Raw genomic sequence first — 18186 nt, forward strand, 5'->3', positions numbered from 1 at the left:
TGCAAACGCCCTATATGATGACTGCTGTGGTGATTTAAGATGGTGAAGGGAGTCCATCCGTTAGGTCATGATACGGTAACAACAAAGAAATCTTGCGCTCCATGGTATCAGAGGAGGGCAGTGTTCAGTTCGCCAATAGATAAACAAAGTGTAACCCTTTATTGACGAGTGTTGCCTACAGGCAACATACCAGAAAAAAATACGTTTTTTCTTGCCGGGTTTCAGTATTGAGTACGAAGTTTCTGGCTAAATCTCTTCGGCCAACACTGAATGACAGGCAGCAATGTCATTTGTTGGTTTAGAGCAGGAACACTGGACGATGAAGCAGTTTTGCACGCGACTCACTGTCTCTTGAAAGCAAGGTCTGAGGAGACAGTCCGACGCAAGATATGCAGCTGCAGTGGTGTGACATGTGATGCAAAGCAATTGAAATGTACACTTATGGTTCACATATCACGAGAGCTGTTTATACAAATTGAAAACGAAGCCTTATGTGGCTTGGGGTGAAGCCAATTTCCAGTTACCTTCCTGGGGTTTTCCCCCTAATGCTGAAAACACTTCCGCAAAACATTTTTCTTTCTTTTTGTTGATTATGCTTATACTTGATGTGTCTTGCACATTTAGATGGAAAATAAACATATTTTCTGGGTATTCATATGTCTCGTCATTATAGGGTTGAGTGCAAATATTGATTACCCGCCGTGGTTGCTCAGTGGCTATGGTGTGGGGCTGCTGAGCACGAGGTCGCGCGGGATCGAATCCCGGCCACGGCGGCCGCATTTCGATGGGGGCGAAATGCGAAAACACCCGTGTACTTAGATGTAGGTGCACGTTAAATAACCCCAGGTGGTCCAAATTTCCGGAGTCGCCCACTACGGCGTGCCTTACAATCAGATCGTGGTTCTGGCACGTAAAATCCCATAATTTGCAAATATCGATTTTTGGTGAAACTTTTTCTCCTTGAGTAGGGACACCTTTTAACACAGATTAATTCGTGAAAAACAGCGAGGACGCGCAAAGGAAAAAAAGGAAGAGATAGAGAGAAGCTGGACAGAAAGAAAGACGAATGGACAGCCTTGGGGATACGCCAACTAACAAGTTTGTTTTATTTACCTACTCGCGCGCATTTAGCAAAGCAGTTCTGCACAATCCCACAAGCTGGAGGAATATACATGAAATAAAAGCTGTCATCCCGACCCGACTGCAGCACAAGGCTCCAAAAGGAAAGTTTCTCAGAAAAAAAAAAAAAAAAGCTTCTAAGTTTGAATGATTTCTGCGGGTCCGGGTCGATATCGAACCTGGGATCAACAACATTCCACTTCCTCCTTCCTCAATCTTGCAGGCTTCCACACAACTGGTTTGCCATACTCTCTGTCCTTTCGATATGCTGGCCTGCTGGTTAGCTCAGATGGTAGAGCGGCCGCGGCAAAAAAAAAAAAAAAAAAAAAAAAAAAAAAAAAAAAACACGTTGTTTCAGGATTCGGTCCCTAGACTGACACTTTTTTTTTAGCTGCGCAGTTTTCGTTTTAAGAAACTCTTATATGCTTCCTTTAGCGCTTGGTACTACAATCGGCCTTTCTTTTTTTCCTTTCACGTACTTATACGCCGTTATTTTATTTTCACGCATTTATGTACCACGATGCAAATGAGAAAGAAGGAAAACAACTACAAATCAATGTTAGGCATCGTGATACTGTCAACGCTGGCAATGAACAGTCGAGCTCAGAGGAACTGTCATTTCTACTTGTTGCTGGGCTAATTAAGCACACACTTATTATGGTGTAATAGGATGCGAAACAACGTGAAATATAAGAACGGGACAAGAAAGAGCACGTTTTCTGTCATGTTCTTACTTCCCATTGTTCCGCGTCCTATTGCACCATAATTAGTAGCTGTCATTGTTTATCGAAAATGTCAATCAACGGCGTGTGCTCAGATACTCTTCTTGAAACGACCTAATTTTTCTGGAATCAACAGTTGACACCGTTAAATCATTTTTATTCATGCGTTGATATGTTTCTACATCTTCATTTCAGCCCATGTTCTTGGCGTTGCTTAATTTATTGGTGCCGATGTCTCACCATCTATCCCAAGCTTCCAGCTTAGTCAAGTAAGCTGTACGTCCCCATTACACAGCCAACAGGTCTGCATTCTTTGGCCACTGTTAAAAGCCAACCTAGTTTGGCTCCTGCGCCCGACTTTTGGAGTCCAGAAAAAAAGAAGGTCCACCAGTGTTCAAGTGAAACATTCGAAATCGATAGACATAACCTACAATTGAAGTGCGCTGGCAATGGCCCTACGCGACTTTGCGGACATATCGATTCATCACCAAAGCCGGGGTTCATTCTTCTCGCCACTACGCCGCTTCTAATACGAAGCCATTCACCATCGTCCCACCGCGCATGCGACGAGGACGCCTCGGGCTACGTTACGAGTCAATGAACTCATCTCTGCGCCTGTTCGAATCTTCTTTTACTTCTTCAATCGCTGCACATGCGAGCACCACCATTTTTGGAAGGCCGGTTGCGCAGGTACCCACTGTTTTCACCTTTCGGCGTTGTGTATTTTCCTTGCGTCGCAGGCACGTTCCAATCCGACAAAGACTTTATTAGGAAGTAGTTCCGGGGCCTCTGAATTTTATAACTCTCTCTACCAAGCGCACGCAGGTCATTCACCCCGTTATGCACACGTCGTGGATTCACAATCTCGCCAACCCAATATATGTTTCAGCGAGATACCACTACCAACGTCTATCTTACCTGCCGTAAATCATGCAGGAAAACTACGCCCACGATCCCCTGCCCCCGTCTTTTTTTCTGCTCAAACCAAGTGAAACAGCAGCAATGACTAACGAGAACAAGACAGAGAGAGATAAACGAAGATTTAAGAAAGGAGGATATAGTAAAAATGAAAGCTACCTTGCATTGAGGCACACCACTTGACGATACCGGAATAATACTTTTCAGCAAATGTCTCGGTTAGAATTTAGCGCTCATACTACACGATCTTCCTTGTTCAGTCAGCCGGCATTTCTGACGCTACAGTTTCCTCTACTCGTTTCACTGTCATTTAGGACCAATTTTTGCAAGCATATTCTCGGAATATAACCTGTGTTATATTCCTGAGGGCATGCTGTCAGTTCCTATTGTACGGCAAATATCCACTTACTGATCGCAGTACCAATGGTATCGGTTTGGTACCCGAGTCGTTAAGACAGGGTCAGGACAGACAGAGCTCCTTCTTTGAATTGCTTGGTCACGGCGAAGTTCACTTACGTAAATAAGGTCATTCATCATTCTGCCAGTGACAGCTGCTTTATCGGTCCAAACGAACTTATCGAATGTGGCCTGAAAACAGACTAAAGTTGTGCAATTTAAATGTAGTACTAAAATATAGAGTCATTCGTCCAAGCTGCCCATCATGGACCGAGAATTTTCGACAAGAAACCGCAACCTCAAGCACAGGAACAAAATGCTCGTAGTTTAATCATGCTCAAGTCAGAACAGCAGGTAGAAATTTATTTTCTCTTTGTGAGAAACAGAACTGCGAATGTGTGAACCTGAAGGGTGGAGTTTATTTCCGGCACCTGTTCCGAAGCAGAGAAGGGTGGGAACTTGTATATAAGAGCGTCTGTTGAGGGTAATGAAAGTGTTCTGCCCGTATACGGTGCAATTCCCTTAATTGTCAGTACCTGTGCATATGACTGTCTACTAAACAATTTACCACTAGCGTTGTTCTTTTTTCTAATAAGCGAAGTCCAATATCTATCCTTTTGTAGGTTTCAGGAAATACCTGCATGCCCAGACTCCTAGCGTCATCTATTGACTCCTTTCTGGAATATCGACTGGAGCTGTATGCAAAGCAGTCGGATTGCGCAGGGAGGAATTAACGGGTGCTTGCCGCAGCAGACTCTAGAATCCAATCACTTAAGGCTCATTTACTCTAGGCCGATACGACACCGATTTTGGTCTGCCGACTGTTGGCGACAGCAGTTTACAGGACGGAAAACGCTGTGGCCAACGGCTTAAAAAACGAAATCGTGGTCGCCAACTATCGGCAGACCAAAATTGGTGTCGTGTCGGCCTAGTGTGAATGAGCTTTTAGGCATCTGGGGAAAAAATGAACTTAGCCACGAAGCAGCAACTACGGAACGAACGAAACATGACGTTATTCCTCCGGGATACTTAGTTCAATTTAGAAATAATAAACACATTACTTTGAACTTACTTCAAATTATACCTAAAGCTCAAGTGCTTCCCCCAATATCTGTTCAACGTGCCGTGGGGAGCAATGGGCATTGCAGTCTTTCCCATTTCACTTTAACATTACTCACATTTTTAGTCTGGGCAAGGACGAATTCTGAGGGACTTACTAATTTTATCTGCGGACTCGAAACCACGGCCGGAGATATGAAGACTGTTTGCAAAGCTCGCACTGCACTTAGTGTTGCGCTCCTTCAATCTTTTCTTCAATCTTTTCGAGTTTTCACAATATTCCTTTTCTGCGGTCAATCAGATGACAAGCACAACAACTCGTGGAGGTGGACTGAGCAAGCAGTTTCCGGGACTTTGCAGCAGTCGGCGCTCCGAGCAGAGATGTATACAGTTTTGAATTATTCCATGGCACGCTCAGACCTGAGGCTGTTAACGCTCGAGCAGCGCCATTGTAATACCGGCAACTGCAAATGTTCATCTTTAAAAAGGCGTTTAGAACAAGATCAAGGCGAAGAAGGCCGTATCTCGCGTTCTAAGCGCCTTTTCAAAGATCAGCCAATACCAACTCGCCCAGTTTGTTCCTAATGTAAGTGTTAGGTCACTTTACAAAATAGAAACGAAAACCATTGGCAGCGCTGCATCACACGTGAACTACAGAACTGGAATACCTTTGCAAATTGAAATTGCTTTGGAATGTCACAAAGTGCATGCCACACAAAAACGCATAGCCACAGTCGACCGCAAGAGCTTACGGGTAACAGCCTCCCCTCCCCTTCATGTGCCTAACGGCCTGTCCGCGACACTTCCAGTGCGTCAGCTGCCGTCGAAGTCAATTTTCTTACTCGGCACGAAGCTTTTCCATTTAGCTGTTTCTCACCCAACGCGCTCTTCCGCAGTAGTGACGACGCGCTTCTGGCTCGACAGCAGTATATCATTGAAACTGATGTCAACCCAGCGGAACGCGGCTGATATCAGTGGGTTCTGCTGCGTTTCTCTCTTTGCGTGAGAACAAGGAGGTAGAACGGCACCATGTGCTACAATAAAACTGGCACACCGGCGAAAAACAAGAGGACTTATTTCAGGGCCTCAGCTGCTCTCAACGGTAGATGCCGCACCGCTAGGTGATGATGAGGCAGCTTGGCACGGGCTCGCGTGGTCCGTAAATTTTGGCTGTCGACTGTACCTTTGTGCAGATTCGAGTTGAAGAACGTACCATTTGGTCTACTGTGGCACTAGTTGGTTTGACACTGTCCTATTTTCACGCGCGAACGGGATATCTACAAGTAAAAGGCACATACACACACACATGTTGTGCCTTTACCTTGTACGTCCAAGTCCACCTTGGCATTTCTAGTCGTTCTTACGGATTACGAACGTGCCCAAACTGCCACACTGGAGAACACACTGCGCAATACAGATCGAAGCGCTCCGTCTTGTCTTGTTCTGTTGTCTCGTCTTCCGAGCTAAAATATAGCACTATGTATTGAATAAAATTGTTTGCACCGTTAAACGTGTCGGACAGATGTCGCCTCCAGCAGCTCCCCGCACAAGTGTGACGAAGGAGTACACTCCTCTACTACTCCGCTCCCCCTCCAATGTCGTGATTTATTAGGCTTTTTTTTTTTCTTATTCTTTTTTACATAGCTGGGTCAGCCACGCGAGTGGCTCAATCCGCGGCGGCTCCATCACAAATTCAGCCGGTAACGGAAGCACGCGGCTCGTTGTGGCAGCTAAACATAGCCTTGCCTACTTTGCTACATGGTTACCTTGAGCAACGTGATTGCCACACAAGCTCTCTGTGTAACTTTTGTGCATACACTTCTTGAGGAATGATAACAAGTGCTTGGAACACTGACAACGTTTCTCTTTGCCGGCGTACCATTTTGCCTACTTTTCTCGAACACCGAATATTACGAATCGTTTTTATACGAAGCTCGGTTTGACACGAAGGTGTCATAACCGAGCTGGCCAGGAGACCTGTGCCCAAAAATTGCTCCCATTTCGCAAGGACGAGTACGGCGTTGGTCGACCACATTGTGCCTGTTCAACACCGCCTAGCTAAGCACAAAGCCTGTTCACTCCGATCCCAGACGACATGCTACCTGGCGCAAAATTTCCTTTGCGAAGGCTAGCGTGACGAAAGCAGTGACGTCAATATCACCATGGCATACTCGGGAGAATCCCCATTAGATTCTGTGACAGTCAGGCCAGGTAGCATGACGTCATGGATCGGAGTGAACAGGCCTTGTGCTATCTAGGTGGTGCTGGCCTGCTTCACACGGTGCGATTTCGCTTGCGATTTCGCGCGCGCGACGTCGCATGTGCGGCAGACGAGCCATCGACCTCTACTTTCGTGCGAATTTTTGGTGGTCAGATCGCTGAAGCTCTCTACGAAGTCAATCGTGCGGCGTCGGCGGAGAACCGATAGCAATGCGGATCGTAAGATACGTCACGGTGGCCTACCAGTTTATTTTATTATTTTTTTTTGTAGAGTAATGAGTTCCAACACGATAAAGTTTCACAAATGCAGTTTCTAGCACGTTTCACTGAATAAACCTACCCTGTTCAGTTATGGTGTCTCCATGTGGAGACGCAAATTACTTTTGAATGTTTCGACTAGTGGCGACAAGAAAGATACCTTAACCCTGTAATGCCGAAACAAAGTTCCATGTCAATGAAAATTCAAACAAATTGTTGACATTTAGTTTTTGGCCATGAAGAGTACATTTGTAGAAAAAAAAACGAATGGATGTTTTTTTTTATAACCTAATTGTCGTACTAATTATTTAATTAACTTTTAATTTTATTGCTACGATATCCATTGCTGAAACGTTGCTCCAGCATATGAATAACGCAACTAAAGACTTTGCGTTAAGTTTGCCGCGCTTCAATCAGCATTTTGAGATCATTAACACAGCATAGCATATCTAATACATTGGGGATTATATGGCTAAACACAGTTCTGAATGCAAACGTAACACCCTGCTAACCAAGAAAAACATCACAAGTCATATTACGGAAAGTAATGCAAAACAATAATATTTTAAGAGGTTTGACGTTTGACCAGGTTTGATGAGAAATTCAACATTTTGCTCTGTATCGCTGGCTGTTAGTGTTCCTTCTTAAGTCAGATAGCCTTCTACTCAATAATAAACAGTACATCTATATGTAAAAATATTTCAATACTCTTTATGATATAACACACCACCTATAAGACGTCAATATCCACAATAAACTTCGTTTTGTAATTATTAAATCTGGCCTGATGTGACTGAATATTAATGATGTGAATTCGGAGGTTTTCAAGACTCAAGTCATAATTCGTAATTGAAGGGGCTACGCCAAAGATAATTCGGCTTACAACTATAAGTGTTCTCAAACGCGAAAATAGGAAACGCCGCGATCGGTGAATGCAAAACAGGAATGCAAGGTCCGCATGCGAGAATATCGCTTATCGCTCCTCTGAAAAAATGTATCGCAATACCGCTCCATGTGAAACAGACACACCGGTGCGACCACCCTGCAACTTTACCAAAGAATGCTCCCTTTAACATGCCGAATGTTATAACGGTATACGGATTTGGGGGCAAGGTACTTTTATGAAGTAGTAGTTCGGTCACTGACCAAGTGACCAAACTACTACTTCATGACCAAGTGACCAAACTACTACTTCATGACCAAGTTACCAAACTACTACTTCATGACCAAGTGACCAAACTACTACTTCATGACCAAGTGACCAAACTACTACTTCATGAGTGGTAAAGAAACACAGAGACGTTTCGGAGCCCGTACGGGGTTCCTTACTCACACCAACAAGCAACCTTCCTTCGCTGTTATCATTCCTTCTTTGAGGAATGGTAACAGCTTTGCTCGAACAGCGGAATAAGCGCGTGCGCACTCACTGCAGTTGACTTCGTCCGAGCCGTCTTCGCAGTCCGCGGTGCCGTCGCACCTCCATTGAGCTGGCACGCAGGTCTTGGTCGCAACACAGGAGAACTCTGTCGGGCGGCATTTGCCATCCACAGGCACCGGTGGCGGGGGACGCGTCTCTGAAAAAAAAAATAAACCCACCAGCACAGGGCACAAGGTATGTTTTCGTCGCTAGCCGCATTGCGTAAGCCACAACGCATTAATCTAAATTATAGAACAAACGCTGGATGCAACAGGCTAAAGGGTCCGAGAGAGGCTGGCCACCATTTCGGTAGGTGTCTCTACCTTAGCAGCGGCCTTCTCATCCTTGGCGTCCTAGCTTTCAGTGGTTAACAGAGTGATGTCACGTGCCACGTGACTCCTGTCTCGGTCACTTTAGCCTGGCTTATCCAAATGTAATCCTACAGTGTGGTTTTTGATCAGTTGCCACCCATCTGAAGTATGGCCCTCTAACTTGTATGTGCGCACTGCAGTTGTTCTAAAAGCTTAACATGGTGAGTGTATTTGAACAGTACCTAGCAGTGCCGTATAAAGAAGGCTAAGGGGAAGAGAAGGTGCAGTAAATGGGGCTCGTGCACTCAGCCTAACAGTAGGAGAGGGATTAAGGGGGAGGGGGGGGGGAGGCACTTAATAAAATTTAAGGGAGAGGGCCTCCGTAGGCGCCATTTGCTACACAGCCACGGCAAACCTTTGATATCTCTTAACCCGGCTCTACCAGCAGTCATAGAGGCATTGCGAAATCAAGGAGTACAGGAGGCATACGTGAATATCTTAGCAAACATCTACAAGGATTCCACAGCTACCTTGGTTCTCCACAAGAAAAGTAGAAAGTTACCTATCAAGAAAGGGGTCAGGCAAGGAGACACAATCTCTCCAATGCTATTCACTGCATGCTTAGAAGAAGTAGTCAAGCTTCCAGTTTCGACCAGCCACGCCCCGGCAAGTGTGGAGGCGCAGCTTGGCCGTGACGTCACCGGGAAGATACAGCTCGGAGCCGCCGCGACGGCGGCAAAACTCTCGTTGACTCTGAGGCGAGAGTACATGTACCCTTGACATGGGACGACCAAAGAAGATCCGGACATCCGGACAGAGGAAGATCCCGACAGAAGAAGCCGCTCATCTTGAAGCGCGTCGCGCGGCGAGCCGATTCGGAATACCATGCCTAGCAGCACTTATCATTTCTTAGCAAAACTTAGCCAAGCCTAGTAAAACCTGGAAAAAAAGCGAGGTCGATCACCAGCTCCACTGCTTACTCCAGCCTTGCACCACTAGTGCAAGCTGCCCACGTTCTTTTTTTTTTCTTTTTTTCTTTTTTTTTAGGGGAATATCGAAACGCCAATGCAGTCGCAGAATAGTTAACAACGATAAGACCCCCCCCCCCCCCTCCTTGGGCCCCGATTGACTGCAGTTCCATAATCACAACATGTTCTCGAAAATGTAATGATTAAATACTTGATGAAGGAATCATCATCATCGTCATCATCATCAGCAGCAGCTTCTCTGTATCTCGTCTGCAGTACGAAGGCCTCTACCAGCTATCTCCAATTATCCTTGCCTTGCGCTAGCCGATTCCAACTTGCGCCTGCAAATTTCCTAATTTCATTACCGCACCTAATTTTCTGGCGCCCTCGACTGCACTTTCTCCCTTACCTTGGCACCCATTCTGCAACTCTAATGGTCTACCGATTATCTGCCCTACGCATTACATTGCTTGCCCAGCTCCATTATTTTTTCTCCTAATGTCAACTAGGATATCGGCTATCCCATTTGCCCTCTGATACAGAAGACGAAGCTAGATCAGGAATTAGGGCTTACTGTCAATTTAATGAGTGAATGAAGTGAAAGGTGCTGGAAACAGCTGCGAAGCACGGAGTTGAAAGGGCGTGCACGAGGCGCGGCTAAAGTATGCACGTACACCACGTCTTCGAAGAACTAGGCGATGTGCCGCACAGGCGTCATTTCTAAAGGCGTCATTTTCTCCGAAACTTCTTTAATTAAAGGATTAGAGAGCACCGTGCTAGCGCACGCGCCGTTCTGCACGTGCTTACGAGTGCAACCGCTGAACCTGTCATTACATCGAAAACAAGACGCCCCTGCGACGAACGTAGTTTATTTCTGTCGCCTCTTGCAAGGGGACCAGCGCACATCAAGAGACGGGGGAAATTTTTATTATGGGACTTTTGCGTCCCACATTCGCAACTTGGCAATTAGAAACGTCGTAATTCGTAGCTAGGGGATTATTCTGATCACCTGGGGTTCTTTTTACCGTACACCGAAATTTCGGTACGCGAGAGTTATTGCATGCTTCTTCTTGCTTGAATGCGACTACCTCAGCCGGGAAACAAACTGTTAACTTATCTAAATTATCAATTATAAAGTCTTGCTTGCAAGGACAGTAAGAAAATGTTTTTCTGAGGCCTTCTTTTCATTGTAGTGTCTTCGATTCACAGTAGTTTTTCTTTTTTTCGTCCTTGAGACCTTTGACCTCTCTTTTTTTATCCCGTGACACGTACATTATTTGTAACCATCCTTCTAGACAATGAATATCGCACTCTGTGCTGTTATTTTGTAAATTTTTCACCACTACCTACTTATTTTAAGGGATGGGAGGTGTGTCAAACCGGGAGGAGTGCCAAACCACATAATAGCGTTTCTTTTTTTTTCTCTCTCTCTTTATCTCCTCAGACGTGTGATGTCAAAGCGTTATTGTTCATTCCATTGTTGCTACATGCCTGGAATTAATAAAGAAAGGCAGAACTTCCAGTATCAAAAGCAAAATGTCAGCCACTGCGCCACTGCGGCTGGCAAAAAATGCGAAAGGCAAAGGTCTGTCACTGAACTCGAGCACTATTGCTTTAAGCCTCACCTGTGCCGTTCGTGGAGTTCCCCACAAAGCCGAAGCCTCCCCCAGCCCGGGGCTGTGTCGTTCGGAATGACCCATTTCTCAGCGGTGAGAGAGAGGAGTTGCCCCTGTCGACCATGTCCCTGACAGCTGGAACGTCATTCTTGTCGTCTGTGAGAAAATTAAAACATCACCGCCCAAATAAAGAGGCTCTCAGTATCGCCCAACGTGGCAAAATTCGATTTTAGTCTTCATGGATGCCCGAGCCCTACATCATGTGATGAGAAAGTTGGCACTTTCGCCCGAAGGCGAAGCACTGAAAGCGACAGCAAAGTTTTCCGCTGAAGGTGCCTCGGAACGCTTGCGTGATCAGGAGCGCCGCCATTGGCGTTGCAGCTATCGCACCTGGATGGAGCACAAGACTAGACCGAATGAAAGCCGGCGGCGTTTTTCAGCGCCCAAAGAAAGTATTACAGGACTTCTTATTGGGCTAGTTGGCGATGTATAATAAAGGGAGCGCAAATTGACGCATACACCGAGGAAGGAGACAGCCCGAGTGCCTATTATGGGGACCCGCAATGCCCAGACGCGTCGAACGAGCGCGACTGCCTTCTGCTGGGTTGCTAGAAGAACATGTACGCGTGCTATTAGATACATATACACGAAGTATACAAGTATACATGCACGCAGTTATGAAGAATGCATGGATACATGTACGCATGCACGAACTAAACATGCACGTGAAGAACTAGATAGATTTAACTCGACGTTCACAGCGCGTTCCGCTCAGACCAGTGTATTCACCACGGTGTGGTACGCACACAACTTCTGCTTAGCAACAACACTAATGTGTGTGCGCGCTCAAGGCTCATTCAAGCAGCAGAAGCCACAACTCTGCGAAACCTCATTGACTATGTCCTGGCTCCGACAGAGCAGGCAGGGCCGATTGAGGGGAGCGTGCCGGTGCGTCCACTGGGCTTCGTCGATTTTGCGGCCAAACTGTAGCCAAACACCACTGCGTGTCTCTGGAAACCTAACTATGGTGGCTAGATGGGTAGGTGTGGCGACCGAGCGTAGTTCACCACTTCTCCGCATCATGACGCAGAAGTGGCGCTGCGGACAGTATAACGGTTCAGCTGCGCACAACGTCGGCTGCGCTGTGTAGACGAGCAGCGTGTTTGATAGTATCGCTGCCTCGGATTTTAGCTTTGAAGTACGCGTTATAATACCTTTCTGAGCAGTGTAGGCCAAGCAAGAATGAGGAATTTGTTGTTAATTGTCTAGTCAGTAAAAACGAAATCCTGAAGTCAGGTTTCTAGCTTGGCGATTGGTCACATTTATTGGTATAAACGCGGCGCTCCAGTCCATTGCATTAAAGACGTAAATGCATTTTTTCATGCATAAAACAATACTGCAGTGGATTTATATGGTATATGGAAACGTGTTTACGCGATATTTAGCCAGCTATAATGTTTCAATTTTGAGAAATCAAGCTATTGTGTTTTTGGGTTGGGATGGCAGCGTTTATGCATGGCTTTACTGCCTTGGCATGACAGCATTTTGTCTACTCCCACGAGGACGGAGCTGACTTCTTCTGCAGACTTAATTAACAATCGTTGCACCACCGTTCCCTGGACAGAAACATTTGCTCGAACATATGATCACACACTTCCAGGAGAATGACTTTAGTGAGCGTGGTGCTGTTTCCGTTTTTCACGCAAACAGAAGACGCGGCAGCCGTTGTATCTTCCACTGAATGCTGGGTCCAGCGGCCGTGAGGCAGAACACACGAGCTGACGAAGCGTAGGTGTAAAAAACAGAAAGTTATCGTTGCCATTTGCACATGCTTCATTAACATATTGGTCCAGGATCTCTCTACATTCTCAGAACAGCTTGCTGTCTTAATCACCTGTTGTGATCGTAGTCCCAAAGAATTCGTCGTTTTCCTTTTTTGGGACCTCACTTTAGAGAAGTAGGCGGGAGCGTCTGGCAGAATTGATGGCACAGCATCGTTGGTAAGCCATGGATGCTCCATTGGAATCAGATCAACCTTTCCGTTGACCACATGGGTGAAATCGCGCTGAATGAAATGTTCTTGAAAGTGTCGCTTGCACACAACTTATGTCTGCTGCAGTTGCTCGTCCGCTCAATGAAGGGGCAGTTCCCATTTCCTAAAAAGGTCAGGGTCTTTTGGCACCGAAAAAAGGCTATTTTAGGTCTCTTTCTCAGAGATTTAGAACCCGACTTGCAGTTCAGAGCGAGGCAGTGAGTGTCCTTGGTGGTCTTGTTTGGTGGAGCAATACCGCCGCTAATCTTGTCGGTCATTTTTCCAACCAGGAACATTCCACATTTTTTAGGAACTTTCAAACAGTAAGAGAGACCCGGAGCTATTCAACTTTCAAGCTGACACGAACAGACGACATACAACTATTACAATACGAGCTTTATTTTTTGCGCGCCATCTGCCAGCTGTAGCAGACGACGCGCGCTTCGGAACCGTTATACGGACCGCAGCGCCAATTTTGCGTCATGACGCGAAGAAGAGGTGAACTACGCTCCAGACGCGTCGGTCGGCACACCTACCCATCTAGCCACCGTAACTTAACCCTCGACACGGGGGCTACGCATGCGCGTCGACAATTCCGGTCAGGACTGCGACATCACCTCGCACCCCATGTGTCACACGTATATTTAAGTACACATGCTTATTATTTAAGTGCACACACGTATTTATGTAAGACATGGGGTGAACAGTCATCTTGCACGACAGAAACCTCGTTACGCCCGAACCACAGGCACACTCGGCATAATGTAAGGCATAAACAAGAGTGTTATCAGCCTTAATATAAGAGTGTATAGGACTGCGATATAAATGGGCTGTACGAAAGTAACAAATTACGTCGCAACTCTGAAACTGTAAGTCTTTTACTAATATTTTACGTATAGTACTAGGATCAAAGATACCCGCCCAAACGAACATATTCCATACCTAAGTCCAGAGGGCTGTCATCGAAGAAGCCAGGCCTTGCGTTTAGAACAGTCTGATCTGCAAGTTTCAGTCACCGAAATCCATGCGACAAATAAGACCTTACAATCAACCCCTTTAATGGAGCAGCACAGCACAACGTACATTTCTGGTTTAAATGCCTGCGGTATTCTACACGGCCACTTGCAACATACGAGCCATTACTTTTTACCAGTCGAACTATCACTTTCCAATGCTGTTTAATGTTAATCGTCATTAATAACAACCTATAAATCACTTGCGGTCATACATTATCCGTCACTCGAGGCTACTATCCTGAATCTTCGAGTGCGATCAGGCTATGAGCACGAGCTTCTTTGAAACTACCGCGTTCGAAGCCACAAGAAGTCCTCACTGCGTATGAAAGATAACAAGAAGCGAGAAATTTGCGCAGTCCCTTAACGCTTCATAATGATTGGGAAATGAGAACTTGAAAACCGAGGGGCTGTCAAATGGGAACAGCCGTCACCAGGTTTATTGATTGATTGATTGATTGATTGATTGATTGATTGATTGATTGATTGATTGATTGATTGATTGTGAGCTATGAGAGACGACGCATTGGAACGCTGTGGAATAACTCTGACCGCATAGGATTCCTTAACGTACATTTTTTTGTGTGTACCACATTTTTTGTGTGTGTTCGGCGTACATTTTTGCCTCTAATACAATTTTTTTACAGCGGAGCTGTTAAAGTGGAGCTTGGTCCGTGCGCAGCGATGTTCGCAGCATAGCCAAGTCGGGAGAGGGGCAAGTATAGCGAGAGGGAAAGCTCTCGAGCGGGAAGAGAGTGTGGCGAGGGGGAGGAGGGAGGGAGGTGGAGAGGGGACCGGCTGCACAGTTGACAGGGAGGACTAGAACGGGAGCGGAGTCAATGCACAGCCGCGCCGAGCGAACGTGGTATGAAGTTAGTAAAGACGTCAGCGCCCCCTAGTAACAGGCGCGCTCTCACATCGGCGGGCCTCTTTCTCGCCCTGGACTTTCTCGACGTAGCACAATGGCGAAGCCGACTGCTAGAACATCATTAAACCTTGAACTCCATCCATTAAACCTTGCTTATATATCTTCGATCCTGCTTTGCTAAACAACGCTCTCATTTGCCTAGCTTTGCACAACTTTGCTGAGGCTTGCCCTCAGCTCCGCTGGTCATTGGTGTTTCCGATAGCAAAGCCACGCCGAACTGTTTTTCATCAAGTCAGCCCTGACCAAGAAAAGCTCCCTTGTCGAAACGTTGGCCCTAGCCTGCCTGAGGCTTCGCTTGTTCATCCGAGATGTTAATCCGGATATTATCAGATTCCGCCATATTGGCAAATTCTATAACGGCAGCATTTCGAACCAACCAAAGAGGCCGTAGTCTTGGGCAATCAAAGCGGACCACATGGCGAATTTCACAATGTGGTGGTATTTGACAATGTCCAGGATAGCACCCCCGCTGCGGGCTACATAAAGCAGCGTACAGTGTACGCGAGTGTGCAACCTTGCACCTGTGCTGGCCCACTACTCACTGCAGTTGCTCTCGTCCTCGTGGTCGTCGCAGTCGGCCACGCCGTCGCACACCAGGGACCGCTTGAGGCAGCGCGTCACGCCTTCCACGGAGCACGCGTACATGTCCTTCTGGCAACCCAGCCGGATGCAGTCGCGCTCGTCCGACGCGTCTGGGCATTGCGGCTGGCCGTCGCACACGCTATCCGGCCGCACGCAGCTCATGCCATCGGCGCACGGCAGCCAGCCCGAGCCACAACCTGCAGCCGAACGCAATGCACAACCGCAGTGTAAGCAAAACTTCAGGGCCCGAAATGGAAAAAAAATTTATTAGTTAAATCTGTTCGTAAAAGCATATACCAGTCTGCTGCGATGTTGAATCCATCGTTATCGAAGCCGGCTATAATGAAAAACAGCCATCACGGACAAACAACTTTGCAATTCGGCTTTGTTTACGCGCGCGACGGCCGCAGTATCCAAAATGTTTCTTTCCTAAGGGACACCTTAGAGAAATAAATTAGGCTACATTCTGTGTGCGCCGTGTCTGAAAGGGTTAAGCGTGCAAGGATTCGTAGGGCGGTCTTGTTTTGATGCGATAGCCTAATAAGCGGACTTAATTAAATTCTGGGGTTTTACGTGCAAAACAACGATCTGATTATGAGGCACGCCGTAGTTTGGGACTCCGGAATATATTTGGCCACCTGGAGTCAGAAAAAATAGGCCGATCCCTAAAACAGTGCATTCTAACACAGATGTCTCACAGCGCTAGCTGTCACAAGGGTCGAATGTGAGAAACTGGCACTTGACGCACACATTCCAGACGTTAAAAAAATGTGTGACGTTTCACTTTCTAAACGCGGGTTACGCGCAAGTGTATGAATGTTATTCTCATGCGCTTGTGCGTAACACGCGTTCCCATAGTCGGGGTCGGTCGAATCGCGCTCGGCCTGCCGCCGCTTGCGTTGCTGGTCCGTCCTTCTCCTCGGCGCTCGACCTCTCGATCGCCAGACGAACCCAGTACAGGCATAGCTGTACATGCATAGCCCGTAGCAACTTCCAGAAAAGGTGAACCCAGCGCACCTCCGCCTGCCCTCGTCCTCCGCGACGCTCCGCCTCGTTCCACCTATACCCCCCCCCCCCCCCCCCCCTCCCTTCCGCTGCGCGATCCTACGTGTTTTCCCCAGCGCGCGCTCCTCCTCTCCACCTCCTGGCATCCTCCTCCTCCGACGCTCTCTTCCCTCTCCCAGCTCGATGGTCTCCGACTTAAGCTCGCCGATTTCACAAATGGGACATGTACGCTACGCTTGCGCGTAGAAGCGAGTTCAGCACGAGAGAAGCATGCGTGCGATCGTGGCCTACTAGAGCATTGAACTGCTGTGTTGTAAGACAGAGGTTCAATCCCACAATCGATCATGCATTTCTTTATATCGTTATGGACGGACTTCGCCCACACACTTAGTGGTGCTAAGTAATGGCCAAGTTTTTTTTTTTCTCTTCTTCTTTATCGAGCTTGAATGGCGGGCTGAAATTGCTTTATTCCGACCGACAGGCATTACGGCTGTCAAAAACAACAGTGGTTTAATGGTATTCCATGCTTCTTAAATGTGTACTTCACAGTCACTGCATGCTCGCTAGGGTGCCCCCGGTCATGTCACCATGAACACTTCGAATTACCAAGCTTTATTAACGTTCGGTCTGGCTTTTTCCTGCTATTTTAGAGTAATTGAGTTTTAGTGTACTTACGAGAGTTCTGTCGTATACTTTGAGTCCCATCATCACCCGGAATTTTCGTTGACGTAATTAAGCTTGTAAGAACTGCCCAGCTACCTGTGAGAAAAAAAAATTATTGAGGGAGGTCAGCGCAACTTTCAAAAGCTGTAATGACATATATATAGATGATTACACCTTGGCATGCATATATGTATTAATATTTTTCTGTTGATGAGGGTCTTTCGATGGTCCTTGGAGCTGTCGTGTTCGATGATGTGTTCGATCATGACATTGCAGAAAATCTGCCGAAATTGCAAACCGGAACAGGAAATACAGAACAGCAACCCGACCCTCTGGTCATTCGCCACCGCAATACGCGCTGGTCACGCCTTCTGGTGGAGTACATGCACTCAAATAGTGTGTTCCTCGGTGTCCATGGAACATTGCGTGGGGCGAGAGAGGCAGCAGGTGGCGAGCAACAATTAAAGACCCTAGAATGCATTAAGAAACATGGTGGATGGTCATCGCGATGGAAAATGTTGGTGCCGAATACGCTGTTAACAGTTTTTCGCTGTAATAATCGGCAATATTACACAGTTTAATGAGGTATATGAGTAAAAAAAAAACGGAGATGAAATCACCTTCGGTAACACATAAGTGACGCTTTCGTGTTTCAACTTTCGCCCCAGAGATCTACAACTTTTAGTATAAGTAAAACAAAATATATTTAGCAAATCGTGTAAACAGCTGAGTCACTTTATTACAACTTTTATTTTCTTATTTTGAGAGATAAGAAGCTGTTTTTCTAGCAGAATGCATGTGCTAGAAAGAAAGCGAAGGGAGACTAAAAAGCTTGCCCCGCATTCTTGGTCGATCACTGCCATAGATAATCCCTCTTTTCCGGAGTTTTGCTTACACACAGTGCATTGCCGTACTGATGCGACCGGGATCTGGTCCAATGCGCTAGAGAACTATGAACG

At 46.6% G+C, this 18186-nt stretch overlaps 1 protein-coding gene across 8 annotated transcripts in view; it reads right to left on the reverse strand.

Annotated features, from left to right (window-relative positions):
* The window catches only part of LOC119449470 (low-density lipoprotein receptor-related protein 1B-like), a 74002-nt gene that overhangs the window by 40203 nt on the left and 15613 nt on the right, over positions 1 to 18186 (reverse strand). For 7 of the 8 annotated variants that reach the window (XM_049665225.1, XM_049665229.1, XM_049665227.1 and 4 more), the window contains 5 exons: positions 17240 to 17323; positions 15520 to 15756; positions 13979 to 14035; positions 11014 to 11160; positions 8120 to 8266 (listed from right to left, as the gene is read on the reverse strand). In XM_049665225.1, coding sequence (XP_049521182.1) covers positions 8120 to 8266; positions 11014 to 11160; positions 13979 to 14035; positions 15520 to 15756; positions 17240 to 17323 — 672 coding nt within the window. The remainder of the gene's footprint in view (positions 1 to 8119; positions 8267 to 11013; positions 11161 to 13978; positions 14036 to 15519; positions 15757 to 17239; positions 17324 to 18186) is intronic. The other variant, XM_049665226.1, reaches the window with a different exon arrangement.

This window comes from Dermacentor silvarum, chromosome 4 (genome assembly GCF_013339745.2).
Source record: "Dermacentor silvarum isolate Dsil-2018 chromosome 4, BIME_Dsil_1.4, whole genome shotgun sequence".
Classification (NCBI taxonomy): domain Eukaryota; kingdom Metazoa; phylum Arthropoda; class Arachnida; order Ixodida; family Ixodidae; genus Dermacentor; species Dermacentor silvarum.